Source organism: Aquila chrysaetos, chromosome 4 (assembly GCF_900496995.4).
Source record: "Aquila chrysaetos chrysaetos chromosome 4, bAquChr1.4, whole genome shotgun sequence".
Lineage (NCBI taxonomy): Eukaryota > Metazoa > Chordata > Aves > Accipitriformes > Accipitridae > Aquila > Aquila chrysaetos.
In genome coordinates this window covers 1,095,792-1,108,086 of record NC_044007.1, presented here as the reverse complement: position 1 = coordinate 1,108,086, position 12,295 = coordinate 1,095,792, and the positions used below count along the sequence as shown (strand labels likewise).

At 45.8% G+C, this 12,295-nt stretch overlaps 1 protein-coding gene across 4 annotated transcripts in view; it reads left to right on the top strand.

The window, feature by feature from the left end:
- ARHGAP39 (Rho GTPase activating protein 39) overlaps nt 1-12,295 on the top strand; it is a 147,135-nt gene that overhangs the window by 40,707 nt on the left and 94,133 nt on the right. The window contains exon 1 of one of the 4 annotated variants that reach the window (XM_030011656.2): nt 11,616-11,990. The exons of 1 other annotated variant lie outside the window; for it this stretch is intronic. In XM_030011656.2, coding sequence (XP_029867516.1) covers nt 11,950-11,990 — 41 coding nt within the window. In that variant the 5' untranslated portion in view covers nt 11,616-11,949. Of the gene's footprint in view, nt 1-11,615; nt 11,991-12,295 lie in introns of those variants that run through there. 2 more of the 4 variants (XM_030011654.2, XM_030011657.2) reach the window with 2 other exon arrangements.

Sequence of the window (12,295 nt, the reverse complement as noted above, 5' to 3'; positions counted from 1 at the left end):
ACATTGAGAGCAGTAGATGGCTTCTGCTCTGAAGGACTTAGGGCTTGAATGGAGAGGGTCAAGAAAGTAGAGAGAAATTAAGCAAAATTATTGATATAAGTGTAGTTATTTTGTTCTCTGGGATGCTTGCCTTGATAAATCTACCTGAAGGAAAAAGAAACGATGGGAGAAAGGGATTAGTGTGGGCAGAGGAAGACTAATCAAAGCAGCAGGCAGTTCTCTAAAGCCAAAGACTCCTGAGGCAGTTCTTGTGGCCGATCCAACTGGCTGGAGTTTCTGGGTGGCTTATAGAGTCATTTCAGAAAGCTCTGTGACAGTGTGTAGGACAGCAGCGAGGGCAGGCACTGCTGTGCATGGCAGGAGATGGTATGTGCTGGGAACAGAGGTGGTCCCCATGGTGTTAAAGATGCAGGAGGATAAAGCCATGGTTAGAGTTGAGAACACGCTGGCGCAAGCTTGAAGACCATAGTCCTGCACGTGCTGGCTGGAAAGGTGTTGAGGATTTCTCGCTCTGATTCCATGGTCACAGCAAAATCAAGTTTTGGAAGCAAGCTTCCAACTATTTCATGCAGAAACCCAAACCTATCTTTGCTTTTCCTTTTTAATGGTCAACCTACAAACCTGTGCCTAATCAGCTGAGTCAAAGATGCTTATATTCAGTCTTGCTGGTTTTCTGTCTCCTAAGTTAGCCTACTATGAGGGTTCTGATTTTCATCTCCTGCTAATTCATATTCTACCTTTGGTTTTACTTTGAAATCAGCTGTGATTCCAACCTGATCAGCTGTGTTTCCAACCTGGGCCCCTGTCTGAAGGGTGATGGGAGGGTGGATGTCATTGCTTTACAGGTGTGGAAGTGAACATGAAGCAGTGAGTGCCTGGAGTTCACCCAAGCCCATGGTAAAGCCTTGGATGGATGCCCAGTGCAAGACCTGGACTTGGCTGCAAAATTCATCCTGTTTCCAAATAATCAGATGTTAGCCTCACCATCAGAGAGATTGTTATAATCTGAAAGCCATAGTTCAATGATAAAAACATAGTATGAGATAGCAGTTTCTAGACAGAGGTTTGTGAAACCGCTGAAACTGTATTTTGTGAATTTTCGTTTACTGAAATGAGTGTATTAGTGGAGATTTTCTCTGTGCATACTTTCAAATGTCAGTCCTCCTATAGATCTCTGGCATGGATGTCTTGTATAAATAGACTTCGACTAGTTGTTACTGGAGCTTCCAGTTCCCACGCTGATTCTTATCAAAGAAGATTAGTTCCCAGCCAAAGTTGTTTTTTTCTTTCTTTCAAGGGATTTATTGCATCAAAACAAGTCTGTGGCTTACTGCAGTGCTGAAACTGCCAGGCTTATGTACTTGGACTAGTAATGACCTGCTGAGCCACTAGAAAATGGGATGGGGTTGCTTTAGCCCTCCCTGCCTCTTCATTAAGACTGGAACCGGGACCTGGTTCCTGTCTGACAGCTTTGGGTTTGATAATCTCTTGCCTGCACGAGGGACGAGATCGTGCACTGACACTTCCATTTTGTATTCCTGGCTTCAGATCGTGTTGAGCAGTTGATAGCTTGATGGCATCAGCTTTTTTTTTTTACCGAGCACTTGTCTACGTCTCAGCCTTGCTGGCACAATGTGATACGACCGGCTCCTCCGCTGACTGCTGTAGCAGGGAGCGCTCTTTGAGAGGCACCCGCCAGGCTCTGCGGGAAACTAAAACTGGAGTCGAGTTCATTTAAGGATTAGGCGTTTGCAAGATGCCTGTAATTGCCCTGCCAGACCAAAGCCAGAGAAAGAAATCAGGATAGTGCAAACCCTCTGTAGAGATTTGAATCCCCGATAGCATCGGGACATGTTGAAGTAGCAGGGGAGTTGCTGCTCGCTTCTGGAGGTGTGTGGTCAAGAAGTGCCACTAAAGCAGGGCAATGCCTTGGTTTTTTGGCCACTTTTTTTTGCAGAGGTCAACCCAACGCACCCAGTTTTGCTGTGAACAGTCCTGTCTTTAGGAAATCTTCTGCTTGCTTGGCTATCTGGGGACTGAGCTGCTTGCTGGCATTGTTAATCTAGAGGGGAACTGTCTCACCTCAGTATTAAACCTAATGTCAGTGTAGCTATTCTACAATAGATGCTGTAATGTACCACTAGGAAACCAAAGTGTGTGGGCTGTGTGCCAGGAACATGGCTGGCACTATTTCCTCCCCCTTTGTGTATCATCCAATGAAGCCGGGGCTTCCTTAGGATCCAGAAACAGCAAATCCAGAAAAAAAAGCCACATGTGTATTTGCAACACTGTATGGAGAACATACCTATATATGTAATTATAAGCCGATAGCCCTGCTGCTGGTGGCTGAGCTGGGCTTGCTCTGCTGCAGGGAGGTCACGCTGACTTGCAGAAAAAGCTTGGGGTTCCTCAGACCTAGTGCTTAGTTACTGTTTGGGTTCCTCTAAAACCTGATTTCTTTCAACTCTTTGTCCTTCTGATTTCTTCACACTTAGCATACAGTATGTGTTTAATTCCTGTGGCTAAACTGGAAATAAAATTATGGAACTGGTAAACTGCCATGGAGGACCTAACCCCTGTGGTATTAGAGTATGATGCATTTTTGCATAATAAAGCTTAAAAGATACACTCACTGACGCTGTTATGGGTGTTAATAAAATATTGTTTTCCTCAGGGGCTGTGCCATCTGTGAATACAGTTTTTCCTAAGAACTTCTGCAGGGGACGATGCTCTACAACCACCAAACTCTGAAGTACGTCATGTAAAGGGCATGAATAAAATCGTCTCCATTTGGGCAGCCCAGCACTTTCTGACCTCTCCCACTTCCAGCCCTGCACTGTAAATATTATGTAAAAGGGAAGAAGCTGTTCAGAACAGGTCTCACTTTTTTTAATGGTTGAGTTCAAACAAGCTACACCAAGGATAGAGGCTGGTTCAAGAACAAAATCCCTTTAAGGGCTGTTCATTTAGACATGCTGAATATATCGGGGAAAACTCAAGGGCTTTGTTGGTAGAGAGTATTTTCAGGCTTTTGAAAAAATCCTGATCTTCTCAAAAAATGGATCGGATCTTTGAATGCTCTTGAGAATATTTATTGCTTTCATTAAAATCAGTATATAAAAGTTTTGGAAGCAATTCTGACCCTTTCCTTGATCCACCAAGTCTGAGTGGCATAGTTAGACTGGGAAAATTTGTGCCACCAGAAAGTCACATCTTTTGCAGCTGACATTTGGCAAGTGGGGGGAATCTCTGCATCAATACCCAGTGTCTCTCATATCAAAAATTTTGTCTGTTTTTTTTCCCGGTTTTCTTTTTTTCCTATTAATCTATGATTTCTGGTGAACTTTTCCAGTAGTAGCCTATGGGAAGAAAATGCACGTTACTCACATGGCTGCTGGCCAGATGGGTAATGGCTGTACCTGGAGAGTAGAAGGAACTTTGGCATATCGCTGACCTAAATCTGAGCTCAGTGCTTTGGATTTGAAAGCATAGGTTGTGCTGCAAATATCTTCTCTGGCAATCAAGCAGAAGTATGAAATACTCTAAGTGATCTAAATGAATGGATAGATGGGAAGAAGGTCATGAGGATTCGGGTGCAGACTCAGCTGTGCTTAAATATTTTAGTCCGCAGTTAAGGGCATTGGCATTGTGACCCTGAACACTTAGTCGGTAAGTATTGATAGAAATAAAACACTAGACTTTTGATGTATTGCTGTTCTTGGACTCAAGTTGCTTCTGCAAGTAATACCAAGCACTGAGATTCCCAGTGTTTGATTCATTAGTGATATATCCTGGGTAGATGGAGGTCCAGCTGTTATCTGCTGTCACCCAGCTGGTACGGTAGAGCATTTGCATCCAAAGCAGCGTGGCCAGCAGGTCGAGGGATTGTACTCTCCCCCTCTACTCTGCTCTGGTGAGAGCCCCCTGGAGCACTGCGTCCAGCTCTGGGGTCCCCAGCATGAGACAGACGTGGACCTGTTGGAGCGGGTCCAGAGGAGGGACACGGGAATGGTCCGAGGGCTGGAACACCTCTGCTGTGAGGAAAGGCTGAGAGAGTTGGGGTTGTTCAGCCTGGAGAAGAGAAGGCTCTGGGGAGACCTTATTGCAGCCTTTCAATACTTAATACTTTCAGTAAGATGGGGGCAGACTTTTTGGCAGGGCCTGTAGCAATAGGACAATGGGTAATGGTTTTAAAGTAAAAGAGGGTAGATTTAGACTAGACCTAAGGAAGAAATGTTTTACGCTGAGGGTGGTGAAACACTGGAACAGGCTGCCCAGAGAGGTGGTTGATGCCCCATCCCTGGAAACATTCCAGGTCAGGTTGAACGGGGCTCTGAGCAGCCTGATCTAGTGGGAGATGTCTCTGCCCATGGCAGGGGTGTTGCACTAGACCTTCAAAGGTCCCTTCCAACCCAAACCATTTTATTATTCTATGATTCCTTTACTATTGCCAGTTGGTCTGTCTGTCAACACCAATTTTCCTGCAGTAGCATGGAAGACGGAATTGAGGGGGGAAAAAACTCTTGCTTTGTGATAGCTTGTTCAAAGACTTGTACCTTCATGTTCTGTCATCTGTGGACTTCCATACACAGAGTCATCAGGACTCTTGTCCACAACAGCACTAAGTGTGGACTGGCAGAAGCTGAACTGCAGGGACTTCAGAGTTGACTCCTCTCTCTAGCCTTGTGCTAGATACTATCTGTTGTATCTTGAACTCAGTGAAGGCCCTGTGAATCCAGACTTTCCTCCCCCTGATGCCAAAGGATGCTGTTCTGGAATGACCCTGGGCTCATGGGTGGCAGAAATCGCCGAGCATCTGCACATCTGTGCTAGAGGCAGATTGATTCAAATCCTGCCTGGGTTGTTAGGCCAGTCCTGGTTAATGCAAGCTCTGTATGGAGATAGCAGTATTTGACCTTTAGCGTGTGTGCCTCCTTCTGATACAGATTTGTATCAGAAATCAAATTTGAGAGGTTGGAGTTCATGAATGCCTGTAAATCCCTATGATGTGCAGCAACCTGAACTCCGCAGTTGAATTCAGGTGTTATTCTACTTGTTTAACAATATAAACATCATAAGTGCTAAGCCTCTTATAAAGAGATGGGGGAAGATTTAACTTTAATCTGACTGATGATGTTCTACCTCTTAAGCGGTAATGAAACATCTACGTTTAAAGCCCCAGATATCTATTTATTTGCACAGTTGTAAATGTGACTGTTATGCTCCTCAAAAGGCTGAGGAATGGCAGTTACAGCAAGGTTGGATATTGAGTGGTCTGACTGAGAATTGCCATTTGCTTCCTGAGCATCGAGGACCCTCAGCAGAGCTAGACTGAGCTGGACGTACTCTCAGATGAAGCGAAATTCTGGTCTGTGAGCTGTAACTAGAACCGTGGCTTTCTGGTTTGGGTGTGCTTGCTCAATGTGCTGTGGTGGCAGCTGAGCCAGTTGGGCAGTTCCTGAAGAAATTAAAATTTTCTCTGCAAAGCAGTGAGGTCCACCTGAGCAGGTAGGGAAGTGGCACCTCACTGGAGGTGGTGTTGGTGTCCTCAGGTTGTCCAGAGGAGAGCTGGAAGTGGCTGGAGCTGGCAGTCATGGCCATAGCCAGCCTTGAGAGCCTGTTCTGGTCCTTGCTGTGAAGAGACCACAGGTGATGTATGCAGTCTATGATGACTAAGTCTCAAAACGCAGTACTTCATTCTAAGGACTCTTTTATTGGATATGAGGTTCATGTGTGCTCATAAGATAGTAAAGATTTTAATTAGCGTCTTTGACTTGAAATAATTTTGCACCTACAGCACTGTGGCACTTGCAGCCCAGAAAGCCAACCATATCCTGGGCTGCATCCAGAGCAGCATGGTCAGCAGGTCGAGGGAGGGGATTCTAGCCCTTGACTCTGCTCTGGTGAGACCCCCTGGAGCACTGCGTCCAGCTCTGGGGTCCCCAGGACGAGACAGACATGGACCTGCTGGAGCGGGTCCAGAGGAGGGACACGTAAAACGGTCCGAGGGCTGGAACACCTCTGCTGTGAGGAAAGGCTGAGAGAGTTGGGGTTGTTCAGCCTGGAGAAGAGAAGGCTCTGGGGAGACCTTATTGCAGCCTTTCAATATAGAAAGGGGGCTTATAAGAAAGACAGAGATACTTTTTGGCAGGGCCTGTAGTGATAGGACAATGGGTAATGGTTTTAAAGTAAAAGAGGGTAGATTCAGACTAGATCTAAGGAAGAAATTTGTTATGCTGAGGGTGGTGAAGCACTGGTCCAGGTTGCCCAGAGAGGTGGTCAATGCCCCATCCCTGGAAACATTCCAGGTCAGGTTGGACGGGGCTCTGAGCACCCTGATCTAGTTGAAGATGTCCCTGCTAATGGCAGGGGATTGGACTAGATGACCTTTAAAGGTCTCCTTCAACCCAAACCATTCTATGATTCCACCACATCCCTCCCTTCATTGACACTGTGACATTCACATGTAGGGAGGTAAAGAAGTAAGCCCACCCTGGTTATCTGTAAAAACTAGATCAGGGCCAGTTACTGATCACGTACAGCTATGGTACTGAGATACAGCTTTGGCATGCAAATAGGTCATATAAATGATGCAGTACCTCTTAATTGTGAATGGGAAGGGAGGGGGTGATCAGTGCACCGCTGCCTGGTGAATGGGGATGCATTGTGCACAGGGATAAACAGAGGTGCTTAAACAAGAGTCTGCTCTTCTCCCTGGAGAATTTGCTTCTTGTAATCAAATGCCTACTGAGAAGCTGGTTTCCTCCAGTAAACTAATCAGGCAATGCAGTCCTTGGCTTGAGAATGGTAAAAGGTTAGGAAGAGATTTGGATCCTGTTGTCTCTCGCTTGTGTGTGCTCGGAGAGCTGAAATAAAAGACCAGGAAATTGCAAAGTGCTGACCCCATCTTGCACAGTGCAGAATCTTTTTGGTGTCTGCATGGCTTGAGCTTCCGGGGTGAAGGATAGTACTTCAAAATGAATAATACTAAATAGCAACGCGGAACACAGCCGTTCAGAGCAAATATAGCACTGTTTGTCAAAGTGTAAGTCAGCTGTCTGCAGCTAATTACAGAGATGTCAGGGAGTTTTGAATTTGTCAGCTGAATTTAAGATTCTAGAACATTGCTTGGAAAATGTCCCTATTAAAAACTAAAAAAATCCCTCAAAGGAGAGCATATTTATTTGTGGGCTTTCTGGGGTTCTGGCCCATACTTTTTTCTGGTGGCTGTACTGTAAGCTGCTGAGGGAAATGTAAAGGTAAGTAAGGCAACAGCAGTCCTAGCAGGGCTAGAAGTGGGTCAAGGAGCCAGAAGGCAGCGTGTGCCCACCTTGCCAAAACTCCACTGCTGGTCAGTGGCCAAGTCCCTGGTCCACTTCCATTTGCAAAGGGGCAGAGTTGTTTCCCATCCTTCAATTCTCCAATTTACCAGAGCACTGGGTGGACACTGTGACTCATCCCAGGCCCCGTGAAGGTGGGTGGACTCTACCGGGTAGATTTACCAAGGCAAGCATCTGAGAGAACACAATAGCTACAATGGTGTTAATCATTTTGCTTAGTTTATCTCCACTTTCTTGACCCTCTCTATTCAAGTCGTAAGTTCTTCAGAGCAGGAACCATCTACTGCTCTACAGTGTCTTACATGTGCTACCAGACCCCGTGAAGGTGGGTGGAGAGGCTGTTGGATGGACGTTTGGGCAAGGGTGGTAAGAGGCACCACGTAAGGTCCAGGTGACATGTGACCAACTCAGCTAGGACCTGGTAATCCCTGAGATGTTGCTTTACCTTGCTTTAAGCAGATTTCAGGAGGGAAGGGATACCTGGGTCTCAGCTTATTAATGGCTAATTTGTAACTTGGTGTCTTTGCCCAAATCCTCCCTGCCCTTGTTGGTTCAAGTCACCCCAGGCTTGGGGTGGTAGGGATTGAGGTCAGAATGGGAGTTCCTTTCCAGCTATGCTGTGGAGGATGTAGCCTTGAGTGGAATGGGGCAGGATGGGAAAATCAGATGACAGTTGACCTTTCTGGGAGGGCCAGTGAATCTGGACAGCCTGTCTTGGCTCTTTGTTCATCAGCAAAGGCTTTGTCCCTCAGCTGTGATGCTCCTTGTTTCAGCTTACAATCAGTCTTCAGCACAGACTCTGGGCCATTTTTATGACCTTCACGTAGAGGATTTTATGACCATCTCTCATGGTCTTCTATGCCGTAGGGGATAGTGTTATTTTACGGATGAATAAACTGTGGCAAACAAATGCAGAACCTCTTCTGAGCAAAGCTCAGACAGTAAAGCACTCTCCAAATGAACTTTAATGTGTCCATTACTCTTCAGCAATTAGTAGGTACTGGTAGAGGCTGAAATCCATTGTAGCAGGTGTTGACAAACCTATGGTGAGACTCCTTGTCCCCAGAGTTTTCATATTTTCTAGAAGGATGAAGAAGGTTGAGCATGACTTGGAGCTGGATGCCTGAAATCCTCCCACTTGTTTGGGGTTTTTTTGCCACTGAAAGTGTCAATGTACATCAGGCAGATGTTCAGTGCAGTGAACTTTCCAAGTCACGAGAGCATGAACTTGCTGCCGTTCTCCAGAACAAGGTCGGTCTGTAACATCGTTACGTGGGCATCAGCGACAAGCTGGGAGCCTTGGCTCAGCCTTTGTCTGCCCCTGTCCCTGCAGAGAGGGTCCAGCCCTGAAGCCGAATGCCATCGCTATGTGGGAACAAACAGCCCTTTTTTCAAAGGGAGAGAAGCCTTTTCACGCGGCCGGCGGAGGGCTCAAGCATCCAGTGTGTGGGACAAGGAGAGGTAGCGATAGCATGCTGCAAGCCTCAGCCACTGCCTTCAGTGGCAGATGAGATGGAGCAAAACTAAATCTCAGTGCAGTGAGCAAGCAGGCTTGGCTCTGCTTTTGATAAAAGGGCAGAAGACCCTCGTGAATTCCTACATCATGATAGTAGGAACAGGCTTCACTTTGCACAAATTCACTGCTATTCTTTAGTTGTGATTTATTTGGACTAGATGATCATTCTAGGGCCCTTCCAACTGAAAATATCCTATCCTATCCTATCCTGTCTTCTACTCTACTCTACTCTACTCTACTGTTTTCCCCCTGCTTCCCCTCAGTTGTTTAGGAAGGACCAAAATTGAACAGCCTCCAGGTCTGTCTTTTTTCTTACCCTGGGGCAGTCTGCTGCACTTGTGCACTTTTTGTGGTAGCTCCATAAAGGTACAATCTTTATTTATCGCGCTCAAAGGTGTCTGGACACTTCAGCTAGTTTGGGATGTGGAAGCCCATGATGAGAGGAGTTGCATGAGGCTCCATGTGCATTTCCCAGCACATTTAAATTGGGGATCTGTGACCTTTATCTGAAAAGACAGTCACTTTCCTCTACATTTGTGCCATGTTGGCTAGTAAATATTCATCCTGCCTTTTCTGCTGGTTGCAGTAGCCCCTTTCATTAGCAGCCCTCTCCTCGTCTACAAACCTCAGTTTGGCAACTGTCAAAGCATGATGTAAAGTTTGTTTGATTAGGCTTTTGGCAAATTGAGAGAGGGATTTTGGATTACAGGAAAAATACTGATAACTAGCTTTCAAGCTGTCCCTCTGGTGCTCTGTTAATGACTTTGTGGAATTCCATCTCTCCAGTGCCTCGCATTTGGGTTGTCTTAAATCATTAAAAAGAAAAAAAAAAAAAAGAGTGCAGGCTCTCCACGCTCCTGCCAAGTAGGTCAGGGTTTTCCCAGTTGTACGGTTTGGGAAACAGAGACATTGTTCAGAGCGACTTTCTCCAAGTTGCTTGGTGAGTTGAAGACAACTGGAAGCACAATAGTGGTTTCAAGCATTAGTTCAAGACTAGTCTTTGAGTGACAATAAGTCATTTGGCCTAATCAGAGCCCAAATAAAATAAATCTTGGCAAAACCTGACAAAGTAAATGGCACATTCATGAATTCTGCAATGTAGGAGAAGCTGCAGGATCCGAGACATGGTCCAAAAGAAGTAAAGGGTAGGCAATTGGTGCTGCATAAAATGAGACAAACATACCTCTTTGCATTTTAAGCTATTGAAAATGCCACTTGATGCTTCCCATAGGAGGAAATAAGCCAAAAAGCTGTAATGGTTGTGCTGCCACTGTTGGGTTGGGGTTTTTTCTGCCTGATCACAGTGGAAAAAACAGCAGGGCAGGAATATCAGCATGGTATCACTATGATATCAAACTGTAGGCTCAGAAGAGCTAATAAACTGTTCTTTACAGAGTTAGCTTATGGGATCGTGATATGTGGATAATCACAGAATAGCTTGGGTTGAAGGGGACCTTTAAAGGTCATCTAGACCACTCCCCTGCCATGATCAGGGACATCTTCAACTCGATCAGGTTGCTCAGAGCCCCGTCCAACCTGACCTGGAATGTTTCCAGGGATGGGGCATCGACGACCTCTCTGGGCAACCTGTGCCAGTGTTTCACAACCCTCATTGTAACAAATTTCTTCCTTATGTGTAGTCTGAATCTACCCTCTTTTAGTTTAAAACCATTACCCATTGTCCTATCACTACGGGCCCTGCTAAAAAAATGATTAAAGTGGATTGAATTTAGAAGGAGGAGGAGGTGGGTTTGAATGACAGCAGGTTGGTGGTCGTCATTGTTCAGTCTAATGGGGACAGAGTGGGGGTGAGGAAGGGTGGAGGGATGTCCTTGAGTGGGAAGGGGAGAAAAAAGCAGTGTTTTAGAGTAGCTGCCAGGCCATGGTGTCTATCCCAGGCTAGTATCGACACCTCAGCATGCCTCTGACTTGAAAGAATAAAAGAGCTTCTTTCAGCAGTCCTAAAGCAATCAGTAGAAAATAACTCATTTATGAAATGGGTACTTCTAGCTGGGAGAACCGTTACACTCAGAATCCCTCCTCTATTGTAATTTTACTTTAATATTAAACCACTCAGGATAAATCGTTACTCAGGAAATTTTTTAGGCAGAAGGTGACATCCGGGAGAAGAATATGGAGCATTAAAAATGGATTATACAGTGTCATTTCTTGACTACTTGCCTGAGATATTAAATATGTAGGATTTAAAGCCCAGATCTTTTGTTGATTACACTGTGGCTCTGGGGCTGTCTAGGTCTTCTCCAAAGTGCTTCTGCTTGGGCAAAATGGGGTTTTACCTTGTCCTGATTTAAGCTTCTGGCTTGGCAGAAGGACGTCTTCTCATGTCAGGTCTCTCTTGCTCTTCCTTTTATAATTGGAGGCTATTCTTCATCCCCTTTGCAAGCCATCTGCTGCAGCTGCGAGTTCAAAACTAATATACTGTGAGGTCAGGCTTCCCTTTTTTTTTTTTTTCATTTCCTTTTTTTCCTGAAATAAGGCAGATCTAAGGCAGGTCTTGTTGTCTTAAAGCATTGGGATTAGGGCTCTGTAAGTGTATGGGAAATAACTCGTGTGGCTGCTGGGCGGTCTCCTCCTGTTTATAATTACTCTGTTCAGGTTCTTGTGGCAGGCGTATTGTGAATGGGCTCTGAAGTGGGTAGATTGCAAACTTTCCGGGGAAAAAAAAAAAAAAAAAAAAAAAAAAAAGAAAAGCCCAAACGAAAAAAAAGCAACCCCTTGTTTCCCATCTAAGCGTCACGTATTTAGGAGCCCAACTAATTAAGCTCTTCTGAAAGAGCCGTCTGGCTCCAGCAAACAGCTTCTCTGTGGTTCTTTCTGTTGCAAAACCCCGGGGGAGGCTGGATTGGGAGGGCAGTGCCATCACCCACACGGCTTCGGAGGGGAGGGCTCTCTGCCAGGCCCTCTGGAGATAGCCTGCCCGCTTGCTCTCCTCGGGGAGGCATGCAACGACTTGCTTTCGCAGCCTGTCTGCAAAGCACCCCAAATTAGACCCTTCAGGTGGATGTGTCGTCAACCGAAGGGAAGGTCGCCCTGAAGACTCGTCTCCTGAGCAGCCCGGAGGGATGCTGTGAGATGGCAGATGAGGGGATGACGGGACTTCTCTATGGAAGAAGGTGGGCATCAGGCTTATAGATACAACAGCCTTTCGTCGCTGATGGCACTAATAGCAGGTTTGAAATGAATGCGTTTTGTGAATGTGACTTTCTTTTGCTTCACTGGGCTCGGTCACGCTTCTGGATGTGAAAACTTAGATAATAAAATATCCCATTGAAACTCATCTTCTCTCGGTTTTGTGCTGCCCCAAAGGCTACCTGGTGCCATGCTGCTTGTAGCAAGAGCAGGCTGTAACTCATGGGCTTCCCTCTTTGAAGCTGTCAACAAGCGAGCTGTAAAGCCTTGGGGAGAGTGGGGATGATGG